Genomic DNA, 19,317 nt, shown 5'->3' on the forward strand with positions numbered 1-19,317 from the left:
GTCGTCATGCTGTGTTTTAGTTGAATCGGGCAAGATGCTGAGTCCTTTGGGCCCTATCCATTTATTTATTTATTTATTTATTACATTTTTATACCGCCCAATAGCCGAAGCTCTCTGGGCGGTTGACAAAAAAAAATAAATCCATGGGGTTTTGCAAGCTGTTGCTTTCCATAATGAAATTTAACGCTACTTAAAATACAGTTAAAAAGACCAGTTCTCACATAATGCCAGCCCTGATTATCTTTATGTGTGTGAACAGGAATGACCCTGTGCAAAAGGCTGGGCTCTCACACTCCTCCCTCCTCTCATCTGCTTCCATGCAACCAGGAGGAGGAATAAACCAGAATGGTTCAAAATAAATTTTAGTTTGCTAAACAAACCAAAAAAGAATCCAGGGGTTGAAGTTAGTTTGTTGAGCAATTGACTAGTTTCTTTTAAACACAATTCCTGAGTGTTTCATTACTACAAACTAGGCATGTGCTCCGCTCCGATTAGGAGCGGAGAAGCAGTAGCAGATTGGCCTGCTCCGCCTTACCCAGAGGCGGAGTAGAAGTGGGCCGCGGACCCCTAGAAGCAAGGCGAAGAGAAGCGACCATTTTTCGGAGCTCCTAGTTCAGGCGGAGCGCTCCGGTCGCCATCTTGAAAACATTTCGCCATAGGATTGCATTGCGGGAAATAATCGCGGATAACTAGGTTGTTTTTGAAGCTATCGTTCTGGAAATTCTTGTGCACAGAGAGTCGTGGATGGGGGTCATTTTGAGACTACTCTCACCTCTCTGTGTCGTGCGGGTCGCGTGCTATATTTTTTAAAAAATCGGGTCAACAAACAGGGACAGCGCGGCTCAAACGGCGGTTTTCGGCTTTTCGCCCATAGGATTGCATTGCGGGAAAGAATCGGGGATAACTGGGTTGTTTTTTAAGCTATCGTTCTGAAAATTCTTGTGCTTAGACAGTCGTGGATGGGGGTCATTTTGAGACTACTCTCACCTCTCTGCGTCCTGTGGTTCACGTGCTAGAATTTTTTAAAAATCGGGTCAACAAACGGTTTGGGGTTGTTGTTGTTTTTTGAAGCGATGACAGGCACATTCAACTCCCAATCCTGATGAGAATTGATCACCTCATGAAGCATCATCCTCCAATCCCAGCGTTTGAGGCGGGACTAAGCCAGAGTCACCCTGAGAGCTTTCTGCTTTGTGTCTGTTTGTGGGTTGGCGTTCGTGGAGAGAGGACTTAGTTAGTTAGTGCTTCTGCTGTGTTTGGACTTTGGAGATAGATTAGGATAGATTTAGCTTGGCGCGTGTGTGTTTGTTTGCTTCTTTCTGACTTTTAGCTTAGTTTGCCCTGTGTTTTTCCCTTACTTTGATTTAATATAAACTTTACTTTTAAATTTTGGAGTGTGTGTTTGTTTGTTTGGTTGTCCCCCCCCTTCCCTTTCTTAAAGCCTGACTGTGTTCCTTCTGCTTTTGTGAAAGCTTTCTTTTGAAAGCATACACACACTTCTTGTCCCATTTCCCTACATTTATTAGTAATATTCTTAAACATATTATTATATTCTTTTACATATTCTTAGTAGTATATTAGTATATTCTCATACATATTATTAGTAGTATTAATATTTTATTCTTCTTATACATATTAGTAGTGTGTTTGGTTGGTTCTTTTCCCCCCTCCCCTCTCTTAAATCCTGATTGTGTTTCCTTCTCTCTATATACAAAAAAATACCAAAAAATACAAAAAAAAAAAAAATTATTCTCTTTTTCTTCTCTGTGTAACTTGGACTGTGAGTGTGCTGTGTGTGCACTGCTTTTGTGAAGTGCAACAGGCAGCCACAGATTGAGCATTTTGGGGAAAGCATACACACACTTCTTGTCCCATTTCCCTACATTTAAACATATTATTATATTCTTATACATATTCTTAGTAGTATTAATATTTTATTCTTCTTATACATATTAGTAGTAGTATTAATATTTTATTAGTCATCATGAGAAGAGGGAGCAGGCGTGCTGAAAGCAGCAAGGCTCAGGCTGGCACCAGTAAGCAGGCTGCCTCTCCTGCTGTGAAAATCAAACGGGCAACTCCTTGGCTGGCTGCTCGGCAACAGAAGCAGGACAAGCAGCAGGCAGAGCCACTCTCTTCTGCAACTTGTGCCCGGCGTTCTCTTTTTGAGGGTGGGAATGGGAAAAGTGCCCCTTTGCAAGAGGCAGGTGGCAGCAGTGCCATTAGAGGAGGAGGAGGAGTATCCCCAACTCCTTCATTATCCTTTATTTATTTATTTTTATTTATTTATTTATTACATTTTTATACCGCCCAATAGCCGAAGCTCTCTGGGCGGTTCACAAAAATCCTTTGAGCCCACGAGCCCGCTGATGGACCTAGACGAGGTCCTCAGCACAGTGGAGGGGGAGGAGGAGGAGGCAGTGGTCCTCCAGGATGTGGGGGCTGAGGAGGAGCAGCAGCAGGCCGAGGCTCTCTCCCCAGTCTCATCCCACACCTCTTCCGCTGCCACCCCTGTTTCTGTGGCAACACCAGAGAGCTCAGGCGGGCAATTGGTGGTGTCACCACGGAAGCGAAAGACAAGCATCGTGTGGGACCACTTTGAGGTGGGAGCGGATCCCCGCTTTGCTGTCTGTCGCCACTGCAAACTCAGCCTAAGCAGGGGTTCATCTACAGGGCGTTATGGAACCAGCAGCATGAAGATGCATCTTAAGAGGCAGCACCAGTCGGTCTTGCTGGGGAAAGAGGCGGGCAAGGCGACTGGTTCCAGGGGAAAGCCGAAGGCGGCTGCTGCTGCTGCTGCTGCTGGCACTGCCACTCTCAGCTCTCCATCTCCCATCCCCACAAGGGTTAGGCAGGCAACTCTGCAGGACATGGGGTGGGGGAAGTATGGACCCACAAGATGGTGTTTTCCAATGCCCACCCAGGGTGCTACTGTGGTGGGGCATCTGCCGGGACTGACTCCTCCCCAATACTAGATCTATGACATGTCACTCTGCCTGCCCCTCTGCTAGCCTGTCCTCCTCGGTGACCGACTCGCTGGGATGGTTTGCGTTTGCAATGCGTGACTAACTGCAGTGCTGGCTTAGAAACCAGCCATCCTTGCCTCACTTCCTTGTGCCCCCAGAAATGCCCGCAGCCTGCCTGCCTGCCTGCCTGTCTGCCCGCCTCCCCCGGGGTGCTGCTGTGGTGGGGCATCTGTCAGGATTGACTCCTCGCCTGCTCTGCCTGCCTCTCTGCCCGCCTGGTGCCTGGGAGATGGGCTTTGCGGTTCGTGCCCAGCACCCTCCGGCACGCTTGCTCCCAGTCGTCCTCCTCTGTGCCCCTCAATGCTTAACTGCTGGCTTAGAAAGAAACAACCAGCCATCTTTGCCTCACTTGCTCCTTGCGCCCGCTTACGGGTTGGTTTGCTATGCGTTAGTGCTCAAGCCATCCTTGCGGCACTACAATGCATGCTGCCTGCCTGGCGGCCTGCCTTCCCTCCCTTCTCCCCTCCCTTCTCCCCTTCCCGCCTCGCAGGGATGGTGTATGTGTCTTGCTTTGACTCAGGGGAGAAGTCCTTCCTGTGCTCACTTAGACTTTATCAAGTTCAAAAATCCATTTTTCAAGTGTGCCAGAAGATTTAGGGTTATCTCATGGCATGTTGGGATTTCCTTTCAACTGGCCCCATTGAGCTGTCTGCATTGCAATTTTAAAATCCCTGATATACTGGAGTGTCCGATTTTCAAAACTTCCCCTAACATCAGGGGATGATGGGATTAGCTTGAAACTTGGCGTCCATGGGGACACATGGGTAATCTGTCATGGGACCAAAGGATAGGTTTCTGATGTGCAAATTGACGTAGTTGTAGAATGGGACTTGATTTGGGGTGAGTTAAAAAGTTTAAAGCCGCGCCAAAAATCAGGGGATGATGGGATTGCCTTGAGTGTGGGCGTCCATGTGGACACATGGATAAGCTGTCCTGGTGCCGAGTTTGAGGTTTCTAACGTGCAAATTGATGGAGCTATGGAAAGGGGTGTGAATGGGGTGCCCGATTTTCAAAAATTCCCCAAAAATCAGGGGATGATGGGATTGCCTTGAAACTTGGCGTCCATGTGGACACGTGGATAAGCTATCATGGTGCCGAGTTTGAGGTTTCTAACATGCAAATTGACGTAGTTGTAGAATGGGACAATTTGGGGTGAGTTAAAAAGTTTAAAGCCGCGCCAAAAATCAGGGGATGATGGGATTGCCTTGAGTCTGGGCGTCCATGTGGACACATGGATAAGCTGTCCTGGTGCCGAGTTTGAGGTTTCTAACGTGCAAATTGACGGAGCTATGGAAAGGGGTGTGAATGGGGTGCCCGATTTTCAAAAATTCCCCAAAAATCAGGGGATAATGGGATTGCCTTGAGTCTGGGCGTCCATGTAGACACATGGATAAGCTGTCCTGGTGCCGAGTTTGAGGTTTCTAACATGCAAATTGACGGAGCTATCCCAAGGGGTCTGAATGGGGTGCCCGATTTTCAAAAATTCACCAAAAATCAGGGGATGATGTAATTGCCTTGAAACTTGGTGTGCGTGTGTATACCCCCATGAGGTATCATGGTGCCAAACGTGAGGTTTCTAACTTGAACAGAAAAAAAGTTGTTTACTTTTTTTAGCTTTCAATGCAAGCCTATGGGGGGGGGGAAACGGAGCTCTGATCCGGATCCGGAGCTCCGAGCGGAGCGGAGCGGAGCGGAAGTGGGCGGAGCGGGGGCGGGGTGAAGCGGGCCACTCCAAAAATGGCGGATCTGGAAATGAAGCGGAGCGGGAGGTCCGTGCACACCCCTACTACAAACCAGGAATCTATTAAACTGATACTAAATTCAAGTTTATCCCCAGAGGGGGAGGGAGAGAGGAATCCTCAAGCCCAGAACTTAATATGGGCACATTCCTGCTTGTGCACGTAACTCTAAATGCTGGCATAGTCCTACATTGAATTGGGCCAGAATTTCTCATTCTTTCTTCATTCTTCCATAAAATTTTGAGTTTCAGTCATGGCTTATTTCTTCAGTTATCCTTCATCTTCATTTGCTCATTACCTTGACGAGTTGTCCCGATCAAAGTTACTGAATGTAGAAATACAAACTATAACTGATATTTTCTCCTCTGCGCTGCATAGGGCTCTTAAGGCTATTAAATACAAAACATTTATCTTGCCGCTTGTACACAACCCAATGTGTCACAGTAGTAATCTAGTTCTTGAATAGATCTTATTGACATTTGCTACAGATTTTAAACCCACCCGCCCCCGGACTCAATTCTTTCTCAACTTTCGAGTATGCATACTCAAATATAAATTACAAGAATCAGGGGCATATGTATGTATGTATGTACGTACTCTTCACTTCATGGGCTCTCATACAGATGTGAATGTGGCAGTTTAAAATGCATGCAGGTAGGGATCTCATCACCATTTGTGTATTTTCAAGTGATGTATGGCAAAAAAGAAAGCACATTCACCTCTCATCTATGATAAGATTAATTTTTATTTTGGACACAAATATTATTATTGGTATACCAATAATAATATTTGTGTCCAAAATAAAAATTAAGTTCTATCAATAATGGCATTGTGCTAGTGCAATGTAACTAGTGCTTGCTAGTGCAATGGGGGAAAAGTGATGCCAACAAATTTCAGTGGCTAGTCACCATATTTTCCCATTGCCTTTGCAATTCCTTTTCTAACAGGTTTACTTATATTTTGTTTTGGAAACTTGAGAGCAGCAACAAGAACACCCAATTTTCTATGTTCTCCTTTGTTCATGCAAAGTAAGAGCCGCCATCCCTGGCAGCAAGAGCCGGTATGGTGTTGCTTTCCATTTGTCGTTGACTCTAAATAATTTTATTGATGGAGGAATGTGGATGCTTCGAGATAAAGCAATGTTTTGTACAACCCCTTGCATCTCTGAACAGTTAGTCCCCTTTTCCCTGGGAGGAATGACAAGGTGAGACACTGGATCTTGTATAGATAGGGTTGCCATATTCTGAATCCACAAAACCGGGACAATTTTGGGGGGGAGGGGGGGTCTAGGATTGACGCATCTTTTTCTCTGCTGCTGCCGCTTCACTGAACAGGCTCAAGGCACCGTTTTGAAGGTCAGAATTTCTCCAGCCAGCTGGACCAGGAATCCAGAATTCTTGCCCAACCGGTCGGACATTTTAGAATCTCCTGGAAATCAGGACATTCCTGGTTTTCCGGGACATATGGCAACCCTATGTATACAGATTGTCACTAAATGTTAAAATGGTGGCAGTGGAAGGTGTGGTATGTGTATGTGTGTTTAAATCTTCATGGATTCAGGAGTGTATACCATGTGGTATGGTTCAGTTTCTTAAGAAAAGGTCCTGGAACTCAACTTTGGAAATGATACTTATGTCCTCTCACATGAAAGCTACTCCATACTCATGTGTGGAGAATGGGTGTGGTTTCTTGGTGGAAAGACCAAGATGAGTTCTGCAGAGCATTGGCAGAGTTCTAATGGTGTGATCAGTCATGTTGACGGCTTGCTTCAGCTGGAATTTTCAGATGGACAGCTGGCACCCACTGTAGCATAAAGAGCTGTCTTATTGACATGAGGTTAACCAACCATCTGAAATTGTGCTGTATATTCAATTTTAAATGAATCTTAACAGCCATGTTTGAACTGGCTTAATGTTTTCCCATCAGGCTCTTATTAGCATGCATAACTGCTGCCCATCTTACCAAAGGTTACTTTGAAACATTTTATCAGGCAATTAAGGCTTATTATTAAATTTGTGTTACAAAACAGTTATTTGAGATTAGAAGACAGGATGACACTAGAAGGCAAAATCAAAGCTTGCAGAAATTATAATTGGCATCCATCCTTTAATCCCTCTAGCAGCATGGTTTGAACCTTTTTCCATATAAACTATGCTAACAGAGAAGACATACTGAATTTTAAACTTAATAGGAGAAGCATTTGTAAACATTGTTTATTCGGATTCTGTCAAGTTTGTGGTGGATTTTTAAATGCAGTAAACAACAACAAGACACATTTGAAGAGTTTGGATACTGGGCAGTATAGAAATGTAATAAATAAATACATAAAATAAGATATGGGAGCAGAATCATGGGTCTCCAAAATGTGTGACATAATTTCTAAAATGGGTTTTCAGTGGACTATCTGATTAGAAGGAGCTATTTCCTGTCTGGAAATTTGAAGTCATCTGATTGATGTGGATTTTATGATCCCATTTTTAATCAGTCATGCCAGAAAATCTGAACATGTAACTCTATGTATGCCGCCCTGAGATCTTAGTGGTATAGGGCGGGATATAAATATTTTAAATAAATAAATTAACTCCAGTTTTGTACTAGCTGCAAGTATATTTCAAGGCCAACTTCAAAGTGCTGATCTTAACCTTTATAGCCCTTAACAGCTTGGGATTTGGTTATCTGAAGGACTGCCTTTACCCATACAATCCTGCCCATATGCTAAGATCTAACTTGGAGGTCTTTCTGCATGATCAAACCAGCATGGGGTTCCTGATCAATCTGCTGATGGTGGCCACCACCAAATGGGCAACTCCATATCTGTTTCCATGGGACTTCCATATCAACCCCTAACTCTCATCCAAGAACTCTGACTAAACTATACTGTAAAAAAAATACCCTGCAGCGTGCACCTGATCCTAAAATCCCCAGTGTTATCCACTACATCTGTATTTTTGGACCAGAAGGCAAGTGCTGCCATCTTACCTCCAGTAGTTCTAGCTGCTAAGTCTTTCCACTGGGAATGGATGCAGAATTGGAGAAGATAATCCACAGGAATAGGTCACAACTGTTGCAGTTGCATTCCTAATCTAAAATTGTGAAACTCCCTACCTGACTTGGTGTAGGCAATCCTGGTGCTGGAGAATATGGAGTGCATCATGGCCTGTTCTGCCTCAGACTTCTGATTTCCCATAGGGCAGCTGGCATGGCCTCCAGATGAGTCTGAGCCCAAGGAGCCAGTTCCCGGAATCTTTGCACCTGGTTATGCAATAAAGCATCGGCCATGGCATTGACGTGGCCAGGTATATGCCTAGCCCTAAGCGAGATCTTGTGCTGCAGGCAATGTAAGGTGAAGGCGCTAACAAAGACCATCACTCTAAGGTTACGGGATGATAATGTGTTAATGACCCTAACAGTGATCTAATTGCCACACTAGAATTGGACAACAGAATTGGCCATCTGTTCCATCCAGAAATGTACTGTCACATAAATTGAGAAAAAAATCCAGGAAGGTCCCGTCCTATTCCCGCTGCTAGCCAAGTCTCTGGCCACCATTCAGCACACCACCAATCTTCCAAATGACCCCAAAACCTAAGGCTCTGGAGGCATCACGTAAATCTGCATTTCTGCCTCTAATAGCAACTCGCGCCTCCAAAAGGACATGCCATTAAACTCTTGCAAAAATTAGAGCCAAATTGACAGATCACCCTTCATGGCTGCAGATACATGAACTTGGTGATGTGGCAGCTTCAAACCTGATATAGTCCAGCACAGCCTTCTCAAAAAGGCTCTGCCTGGGGCCACCACCCTGCAGGCAAAGTTCAAATGACTCACAACCTCCTGTAATGCGTGAAGGGTGACTATGTACCCCAAGGATTCTGTCAATATTATCCACTGGTTCATGGTATCCAGCCATGAACATAAGAACCCAAGAACATAAGAACCGGACTGGGACCTTCAGTCTTCTCATGAGTGAAAGGGACTCCCAACTCCTGAGTCAGCCTCTCAAAGGCCTGCATCAACCAATAGCATTGAGCTGAATCTCATGGACCTGCAAAAAGAAAATCATTCAGATAATGAATAATGCTATTAAGTCCTGTCAGGTCCCTCAGCGCCCATTCCAGAAAGTACTAAACCTCTCAAATATGGTGCAAGAAATTGAATACCTCATAGGCAGGGTTCTTTCCACATAAAACTGACCTTGGAATAAAAACCTTAATAATTCAAAGTCATTGGGGTGAACTGGCAGGATGCAAAATGCAGAATTTATGTTGCACTTTCCCATTAATGCACCTTGACCATAAGCTCTAACCATTGTCACTGCTGAATTGAATGATGCATAACACACTGAACAAAGGTGTTCAGGGATCTCATCATCCACAGAACTACCTCTCGGGAAGGATAGGTTATGGATTAACCTATATTCACCTGGCTCTTTCTTGGGAACAATCCCCAATGGATACACTCTCAAATTGGGGATTGGGGGCTCTGGAAATGGACCAATGACCCATCCTGCCGCTACCTCCTTCTCAATCTTAGCCTTAACCAGTTGTTCCATAACCCTAATCGACTTCTGCCCTTGGAATGGGATACGAAAACCCTCCAGAAAACCTAGCTCAGAAAACCTCTTCTCTCAGCAGCCGCTGAAGGGGCCTGAGCTTAATTGGACTGGGTCCCTTTAGGAGGGGGCTACTTCCGTCTCCCAGGCTTGTGGCCGCCATGCCTTTTCCAGTTGGGGCCTTTCCAACCTCTGGTTCTTGGGCAATTGGTGCAAGCAAGTTGTCCGCCACAAATGGAGCATTTGTGGCAGTATCTACACTGTACTCTGGAACATGCTCCCTGAGAACTGTATTCCCAGTAAAGCAAATGGTGTTGAACCACCTGCCCCACACTCAGCTGAACAGCTGAGGTGGGACCTTATTTGTAGAGTATATGGCCACTATCAGATCTGTTCCCGAAACCAGGCCTGGCAGGTGTCATGTACTGAAGCCGTAAGTCCTGGTCTTTAAGATCCCTCCGAAGTGCAGGGTCAAGGGCTGCTTCCATATGGAAGGCTTCATTATAGGCCAGCCAGCCCAGAGGCATTATGCCCTGCAGAGGCAGACACCCACCTGGTCCCAGGGGCATTCAGAATTAAGGACCTCTCCCAGATATTAAATCTGTGGGGGGAATATAATCCCTAGAGCCCCAAAGCCAAACGTATTGGCCTTTCCCCGCCAAACCTTTGGCCCCGCACCCTGACCCCCTATCATCAGCCCACCCAGGCTGCAAGGAAAAGGCTCCTGCCACTAGGCCCCAAACAGCCTGTGGGCCCGCACGATCCGGCTGCTCAAGTCGCGCCCCACCAGCAGCTCAGCCAGGCTGCAAAAGAACGAAGCCACCGCTCATGCTGGATTCCCAGTGCCCAGAGTTCCCCGCAGCAATAGACTGGGCCACAACACCAATGGGCTCAATGTCCTCGCTGCCGCTGCCAACTCCCAAACACTGCTGAGGATGCCGGCCTTCATGTGGTCTCTCTGTTGTTGCAGCTGACACGCTTCACATGGTCTCCCTCTCATCGCTGCAGCTGCGCTTCAGAAGAGGCTGGTGGTCTAGACACACCCACCTAATAGCACTGCTGCTCTGCCACCAGCCAGTGGTGCCACCAGACCTCCACCAGTGGAGGTCAGGTGCATCTCTCCCTCCCCCCGCCAGCAACAGCCTCCCTGCAGCCACGTGAGTGGGACACGGGGGAAGGGCACTTCTTGATCAATCTGCTGATGAGATCTACCACCAAATGGGGAACTCCATATCTGCTACAGTCCAGTCTGCTTCCATGGAACTTTCATACCACCCCCTAATTCTGATCCAAGAACTCTGGCTAAACTATACTTTTAAAATGTAATAAACAAAATATGATTAATTTTATAATCATACCAAGTCATACATAATGTATTTTAGGTGCCTAGTTTATGTCTGTCCAGAAAGAACTTCAGCAAGTAGTCCCTGAAACATCTGAATCATCCTAGAATCCAGAAGAAGTAGGACGAACTGGGGGCAGAAGGAGACAACTCCAGAAAAACAGGACTCCATAGAACAAAACACAAACTGTCAAAAAGTCTTCTAGGTTATGATATGGTTCATGTTATGATTCAACTCACATTTTAGGAAACTGAGCATGACTTGGAGCATCCCAAAATGTTTATCAATAAAAACATAGAATGAATCAATAATTTTAATTAGAAATGGAAGGAAGAACTATGCTGAGAATCTTACAGAGAGGATTAAAAAAAAAGTTGCCAGTGAACCCTGTACACCTGATTAATAGACTTTAACCAAAGTGTACACCAAGAACTGTTTGGGGGGTTGAATTCTGATTTTGCACTAGGAAGGGCAAGTGTGTGTGTGTGGGGGAAATCTATGAATTAATTTTTCATTTTTATTATAGACTTCTTCAAGAAAATATACTCATACATATAAGATATGCCAAGATTAAAACATAACAATTCTTAAACATTCATTGTTGCTGTAGGTTCCAAGATCTTACTAGTTCAAAGGGAAAGTTGTTGTCTAGCTGCCACGAGTGCAACAACACAACCCGCACCCCACAATTTTGATGGCCAGAGGAAGTTGGAATGGAAGTTCCTTTTGTCTAGTTTCTTTCTTGTTAACCCAAATGTTACGTTTGTGTCCTAGGTGTTTGATAGAGTCCGACAGGAGTGGCCCAACTTTCATGAAAAAATTAAACCAATCAGCGCTGAACTTATTCAGCCAAACTTGGCCATCACTGCTGAGGATACTGAGGAACTCCTGTCTGAAGTCAACATTATCTTCCATTGTGCTGCAACAATTCGATTTGATGAGCCTCTCAAGTACGTTCTGCTTGTCTTTTCCTGTCCTTTGTGTGATAATTATACCACAATCTTAATCAGGTTTACTTGGAAGTAAGTCTACTGAGTTCAGTGGGACACCGTCTAGTAAGTGTGACTACAGTCCTAAGCAGAACTGCTCTTTAAAAAAGAACACTTGAGGAGGTATTCAGTATTTTTCCAATAAATAAAATAATCAGGGTTCTATAAATTAATTTGCTTGCTTGCCAGTGGCAGGTGTCCCTGCAAAGGGTGTTGCTCATGATAGAGAAACCACCACTCAAATTCTTGTGGTAAAGATGAAAAAATTTTTGGTCCATTTCTTCAAATAGTAATGCATTATACATATTAATGTCAGGTTCTTCAGATAACACGCTAAGCTATGGTGAGGCTGCTAACCCTTTTGCAGCAAGTAATTAATGAGTGTGTTTAAATTGTGGTTATGTACCTACGATAGTTAGGAAGGGGTCACACAACACACTAAGTAATAGTTCACACAATTAAGCCATAATGTTTAGCTCAAAACACTTAACCACCATGGCTTAGCACAGTGGTTCCCAAAGTGGGCAGTATTGCCCCTTTGGGGGCGGTGGGATTGCATAGGGGGACATTAGGAGGCAAAGGGACGGCAGGGGGGCGCTGGCAGGGGGCGCTAACAGGCAAAGGGGCGGCAGGGGGGCGCTCAAGGTGGTTTCTCCAGAAGGTCCTAAAACCCAGGGACCGAGCAGGAAAGAGCGGCAAATTCAGCTGCTCTCCCCACACCGCTCCTGCTCAGGAAGGACTTTCTCACTCACGCAGCCGCTCTCTCCTCCTATCTCAAGCCCACAGCGGCCCCACCAGAAGTAGGGGGTGGGGGAAGCGCCCACAGAAGGCAGCAGAGCAGGAAACAGCGGCGAATTCAGCTGCTCTGCCCACTCTTCTCCTGCCTAGGACGGCCCAGGGCTTCTTTCCTGCTGGAGCCACCGCCGCCTGCTCGCTCGCTTGCTCCCTCGGCCAGAGCTGCTCCCTCCTACAAGCTGCCCCGGCAGACCTCTCGCGATAGTTGCTGCACAAGATGGGAGCAGCAGCCCTGTGGCGGAGAGGAAGGAGCATGTGGAGGACAGCGGGCGGCAGAGCAGCTGCCAAGAACAGCAGTCAGCCGGCAGGCTGGGTGAGGAGCAGGACTGCTTGTGCTGCTGCAAGGTATCACCAGGCTCCCTTTCCCCATCAGGAGTTGCAGTTTGGGGCCATCTCCCCTCCGAGCTGCTGCCCTCCTGTCGTAATCAGCCCGGCAGCTTTTGTGAGGCCTGTGGGGAGGGGGGGGGTTGGAGAGAGCGAAAGAGAGAGAGATGCTGTGTGTCTGTGTGTCTGCTCCCACCCCCCAAAAAATCTGGACTACAACAGGATTGGGAGAGAAAAGAAAAGGGGGAGGGGGAGAGAATTGCAATTCCCCAGGTCCTTCCTGGCTAAAGAAGATTCAGCAGCACCTTTTTCCAGAATGCTTGCTGAAACAATTCCTATCTGCCCTTGCTTATTTCACGGTGTCCAACCCCCTTTTTTCAAGCATTCTTTTGGTAAACATGGTATGTGTATATCTTGTGTCACCATAAAAACAGAGCTGCAACACAATCCTAAGTATGTCTACTCAGAAGTAAGCCCCACTGAGATCAATAGAACTTACTCTGAGGTAAATGTGCATAGGATTCAGCCTGAAAACGAAGAGAGGGTGAAGAAAAGACAGGAGAAAATGAATTGTAGAAATAGAATAGCAAGGTAACTGTGGGATATTTAACCATATTTAAAGACAATAAGTACAGTAAAATTAGTGCCCCTCTACTTCAGGCCCAGCCAGGTTTTCCATAGGAAAACTCTGTACCAGGTGGCAGATAATTATTTTAAAATTTTAATTAAAATGCATTATCCTTTCCTAAAACAAAATGGTGCTTACTCCTAAGTAAGTGTGTTCCACTGAAGAAGGAAATCCTATTTGATTCCTGTATTCATGCTAGTGTGACATGATACGTTAAAGGCACAATTTTATGCATGTTTAGATAGAAAAAAGTCCTTCAACTCCTAGAATCCCCTCTAAATGGGAAGCACCTGCCCCAGGCTTGCCGAGGGAGGGAGGGAAAAGAGAGCGAACGCCTCTGTTTGCAGCCAGCATGGCAGGGTACACCAATTGGATTTTGAATAAAGTATTCAATTAATTGTTACTGTTTTGAATTTTATTGTTATTATCTTGCTTGGTGGGTCATTGAAAACCACTATTCTGAATAATGATTTTTATAGTGTAGGGTAGGGGGGCGCTGGGCATGAGTTTGTGGAACCAAGGGGGCGGTGACCTGAAAAAGTTAGGGAACCACTGGCTTAGCGTGTCGTCTGAACAGGATCATTGTAAATTCAGACGTTTTACCAACTCCTCAATTATAAACATAATTTTATACCTAATAGTTCATAGATCTAGATATTTAAAATTGAGGCAGGAGCAATTTTCCATCACTAAAAAGAAAAGGCAGGAGTATGTCTGCTTGCATTCTCTTAGATTCATATTCAAACCCTTCACAAAGTTATTATTTGTTGGGGTGGGTGGGGGGAGACTAAATTGCAAATTAACAATGCAGTGTTTTATATAACTCAGGTTGTTGAATCTGTTTCCATTTGTTAGCCTTTAGAAAAGCCCCAAAACTCTCATAATGGATATTGTAGCTTTTCAAACTTAGTGAAATTATAAACACAACAGTAGATGTTGAGACTGTAAGGTACAGACACATGTCCCATCAGAAGCACAAGGAAGAGTAGCTTGTGCTACTAAGCTTGTGAAGACTGTTCTCTCCTATATAAACAATAATGATTAATATATTGCAATGTCTGGCATTCAACAAACATTGAGCAGACCTATTGAACATTGAGGCTGCCCAATTGTCCATCTAGCCCAGGACTATTGTGCCTGGCAGTGGCTTGCCAGAGCCTCAGGCACGTAGCGTTGCAACTGCAGGACCACGGTCCAATTGTAATCTGGGAAGAGAATCTGAAACCAACTCAAATACTTATGATTAAAGAACTTTTATAATGAGTAAGTAAAGAAGAAGAAGCTTCCCTATGAGATCGGACACATTTAGAATGCTCTTGTCTTTCTTTTATAATGTACTGACTCTTCAGCCCTCTTTGCTGATGAAGCCCTGTACTGTGTTGGCCAGGCGCCATGACAGAGTGGTGGTCCCATGCTATCACAGGCTGTCAGATTGCCGACTCCTCAGAGCGTTCCCTCCCTCATTGTAGTGCCCTGCCTCCAGAATCAACTGATGCTTCCAACACCTGCTAACCAAGGTCCCTTCCAGCGGTGCTAGTACAGAGATCCTTTAATGGGATGATATGGATTGTACTTGCACTCCTCTGCATGCAAGATTGTACTATACCACTGAGGTATATACACATCCCAAGTGATGAAAGAAGATGCACCAGTGACCTCCAGATCTCACCCAAAGCACAAAGATGCATGTTTTTGCCAAAGGAAGATGCATGATCTCCCATTTCACAGGCACGTTAGGGAAGTTCCAGATTCATGGGAGGAGAATGTGCAAGTTACTTAGGTTCCTTTTCTTAATTTTTCCCTTGAATGTCTGAAGTAGTTCTATTAACCTTTGTGTAGAGCTTTCGATGTCCATATCTACTGGACCTCCTTAATGAGCTTTTTCTGCTTCCTTGAGTAGGTATGCCCTTCTGCTAAACGCCAAGGCCACACAGCAGCTTCTGGCATTGGCTCACAAGATGCAGAAGCTCGAGGCCTTCATCCATGTTTCAACTGCCTATGCAAACTGTAATCAGACGTACATAGAGGAGATCATCTATCCTGTGCCTGTGGAGCCTGATAGACTTTTTGACCTTGCAGAGTAAGTGGTGGAAACTGTTTTTCCTTCTGTTGCTCATGTAAATATAGTTTTGGATAGAGTGAAATTAATATATTAATCATATTCTTCATATATGCTTCCTGCCAAGTGGCAGTTGCCTTGGTGGTGTATATGTACCGTAACCACGTAGGCAGAGTGAAGGATATGGGACTTTCTGTTCTCACTGGCTGCAGTCGGACGACACAGTAGTCAACCATGTGTTAATAGTCAACGCTACGGATGACTATTATCACGTCATGTTGGGAGTACCCCCAAATAGTCATCCGTGAAGTTGACTATTAACACATGGTTGACTATTGCCCACCCCGTCCCCTCTCTGCCCTCCCCCTTCGTGCCGGGTCCCCCCACTGTCAGGACCTGGCACAAAGGGGAATCCTCGTGGGACATGCCATCCCTGGGTGGGGGTGGCGCAATTGGCGTTCCCTCCCGTGCTCCCAGGGATATGCACTTCCCGTTCCTGGGTGGGGCGCCAAGAACAGGGAGGGTGGGGCACAAGCATTTCTCCTGCAGCTGTCAAGATGTTTGTGCCCCGCCCTCCCTATTCTCCCCAAGGACATCTCCATTACTTTGGGGGCGATGGAGAGGGCGTGGCGCAAGCATCTTGACAGCCGCAGGAGAGATCCTTGCACCCGCCCTGTTCTTGGCGCCCCACCCAAGGATGGGATGTGCATGTCCCTGGGAGTGTGTGTTATATTGACAGCTACAAGATATTATTGCCTTTGAAGAAGAACAATTGTTTGAAATATGTCAAGCATTTAAACAGTTTGTGGAAGTTTTGTTTGTTTGTTTGTTTGTTTATCCCAGCATTTTGAGTTTGCCTCTTTTTCTCTTTACTTTTCTTTGCCATGTACGTTAAGCCTTCACTTGCAATTTCCATGTCTTTGGGGGCACAAATGGATTTGTAAATGACTTAAACTGAAGGTATTTTTTTTAAAAAAAATATGTGTGTGTGTATGTGTGTGTGTTTGTGGAGAGAGAGAATTAGAGTTCCTACTGATTTCAATAAACTGATTTTGCACAGCCCCTGAACTCGACTACTTCATAGCTTTGAAATACCTAAAATCAGTTACAACTTGATACCCTGGAAAGCATAGTATAAATTGCTTTTAAGTGCCAAATAAAATAAAATAGACAAGAGATAATTTCCCTACAACTAATAATATGTTTGCCATTAATAGAAACTAGACTACCCAACAGATTTTTTTCTCCATGAGTGTTCTCTTTTTTAAAATTAAAATGGATTGCATATGTATAAATAAACAAGTACCCAGAATTTGATATTACTATTAATCATACACCTCAGAATATTTTTATTCTTATTTTACTATATCCTAATTAAATCAAACATGATATTATTGGGGCTAATAAAATGAGATGGCTAAGTTCTTTATGAAGGGATGTATAAAATACTACAGTAAAACTGAACGTATATATATATATATATATTGAAACTACAACAATTCTTGACCAATATGTATGTACTGGTGTTCTTCCGTCTTTTTTTCTTACTTGTAGAAACTTGGTTAAGGAAAGAAAGAGGAGAAGAGCAGATCCTTTGCAAGTGTAGACAGACAAATTAGCAATTGAAGCACAGTGGGAGGAGTTGCCCCTGAGGAAAGTGCAATGCTTGTTGGGGATGCATCTCCTTTCCCTGACAGAATACAATAGAATAGCAGAGTTGGAAGGGGCCTACAAGGCCATCAAGTCCAACCCCCTGCTCAATGCCGGAATCCACCCTAAAGCATCCCTGACAGATGGTTGTCCAGCTGCCTCTTGAAGGCCTCTAGGGTGGGAGAGCCAATTACAGAGTCATTTCATGTCTGTCCATCGCAAGCCTCTAAAGAGCTCTGGCCTCCTCCCTCTTTTTTGAGTTCTAAATCTCCCACTTGTGCCTCTTTCTGCACACCTCTCAACAACCCCTTAATTAATTGCCAGGGCCAACGAGAGAGTGGGGGGGAAGCTGGTAGAAATTACCAGGGTCTGGTAGCCTGTAAAGGGCCCCGGGATCTGACTATGTTGCATGTTTTTTACTTTCTTGGTAGTATCATTATTTGTCAATTGTTTTTGACATCCATTGTAAAATTGGTGAATTTCAAAGGAAATAATGATAATATACGAACATTCGCTTCTGTGTTTTGACAGAAGATGGGGGGAGGGGGGCTTCTCCAGCACTCAGGAGCTTAGACAGGCCCGGAAGCGCCTGGGGGTCAGGAGCGGGAATGAGGAGGGAAGAGATGGCCAAGGGCCCCGCCCCACCCAAGTGTTGTGGGACTCGCCGCACATCTCTTGCAATGGAGGGTGTCCCTTGCCAGTCAGCCAGGCATGTGGCCCAGGGGAGGCTGCCACCAGGGGTCTACCAGTCCTGCTCCCTGGTGGGAGAGTGGGCAGCCAAGCAGGCCTATGCAAAGCAGGGGGAGCGAGTGGCACTGGCAGGCCTTCTGACGGTGTTGGCCATGGGGGGTGCCTGGGCCTTAGGCGGACTTCCTCCTCTGGGAGTTACCCTGCTGCTTGCAACAGCAGCTTCCTGCTCACAGGCCATGCTGGCTAAAGATTTTTAGGCTAAAGATTTTAGCCGGTCCTCCCTTGCTGGGGGGGGGGGGGGCTGAAAAATTGGTTTCACCACGACCCAAACCCACTTTCAGTGGCCCTGTTAGTTGCTTCCTAAACTTTCCTTCTCTCCTGGAATGAATGAGTTGCCCTAACTACTACCATCCACTACACTTGCCTACTTAATTATGGAAATCAACTATGCCATGGTCTTTTCTTTTTTAAAAAAATGATTATGTTCTTGCCAAATTGTGATTTAACACAATTAAATAGTGATTTAACACTATTTTTTAAAAGTATTAAAAAAATAGTCTTTTGATTTTGAGAGGAGTGCTGAGGCTTTTTGCTAAAACACTACTTTGGGCCTGTTCAGACAACATGTTAACCCACTGTGGATCATGGGTGTGTGTCCCCGATGGGTTGAGTTCCCACCACGCCCACTACCCACCTGCTGAAACAGGGTTAACAGGCATCCACAGTAGTTCCTATGTCATCTGGCAGAACCTCCATGGGATTTTGACCTCATTCTGGCGAATTTTTTTTTAAAAAATGCAGCAACCATAGACTCTGCTGGCAAGAGTGACTGCCACTTCTTGTCAGCGCTGGCTTTTTCTATGGTCGTGCAACCCATCTATGGTCACGTGCCCTGATTCCTGCCACAACACCTGCTGGGATATGCAGGAGCAAAGGCAGGAGGGTGACAAGTTATCCGCAAAGCAGGGCCCTCTGCAGCGGTATGATCATGTGATAGATGCTGGCATTGCGGTTTTCCTACCTCTCACCACTCTGAGGATACTTTACCATCCATGTGATCATGTAAATGGGGCCATTCAGAGCTAATTAACATACTGAGAAAATCAAGCAGGCAGGTTTTCAATCTGTAGTGTGAAACTGAGTAGCTGGGATTATGAAACTGACTAGATTGGACTCCCTCAACTCAGATTGTGAAATTGACTAAACTAGAGATTGGCATTCATAGAAGAAATCAATGGGACTTACAGCTCAAATTGTTAAAATGTTTACCTAGAAAAAAGATTAGGGGCAATCCATTAGCCCTGCCCTGCATGTGTTGTTGTTGTTGCTGTTGTTGTTTTAAATGATAAAAAGGGATTTGGGATAATGGAATTATTTTATGATGGAATAGCACAGCTAGCTGTTTAAAAAAGATGCATTTTTACTGAAACACATTTTCAGCACTGGTTAGGCCTCATCTTGAGTATTGTGTACAGTTCTGGGCTCCACAATTCAAGAAGGACGCAGACAAGCTGGAGCGTGT

At 45.2% G+C, this 19,317-nt stretch overlaps 1 protein-coding gene across 1 annotated transcript in view; it reads left to right on the top strand.

The window, feature by feature from the left end:
• The window catches only part of FAR2 (fatty acyl-CoA reductase 2), a 67,485-nt gene that overhangs the window by 14,756 nt on the left and 33,412 nt on the right, over positions 1-19,317 (top strand). The window contains exons 2-3 of the mRNA XM_063134398.1: positions 11,435-11,610; positions 15,297-15,476. Coding sequence (XP_062990468.1) covers positions 11,435-11,610; positions 15,297-15,476 — 356 coding nt within the window. The remainder of the gene's footprint in view (positions 1-11,434; positions 11,611-15,296; positions 15,477-19,317) is intronic.

The sequence above is a fragment of the Elgaria multicarinata genome, chromosome 9, assembly GCF_023053635.1.
Source record: "Elgaria multicarinata webbii isolate HBS135686 ecotype San Diego chromosome 9, rElgMul1.1.pri, whole genome shotgun sequence".
NCBI classification, from domain to species: Eukaryota; Metazoa; Chordata; class Lepidosauria; order Squamata; family Anguidae; genus Elgaria; species Elgaria multicarinata.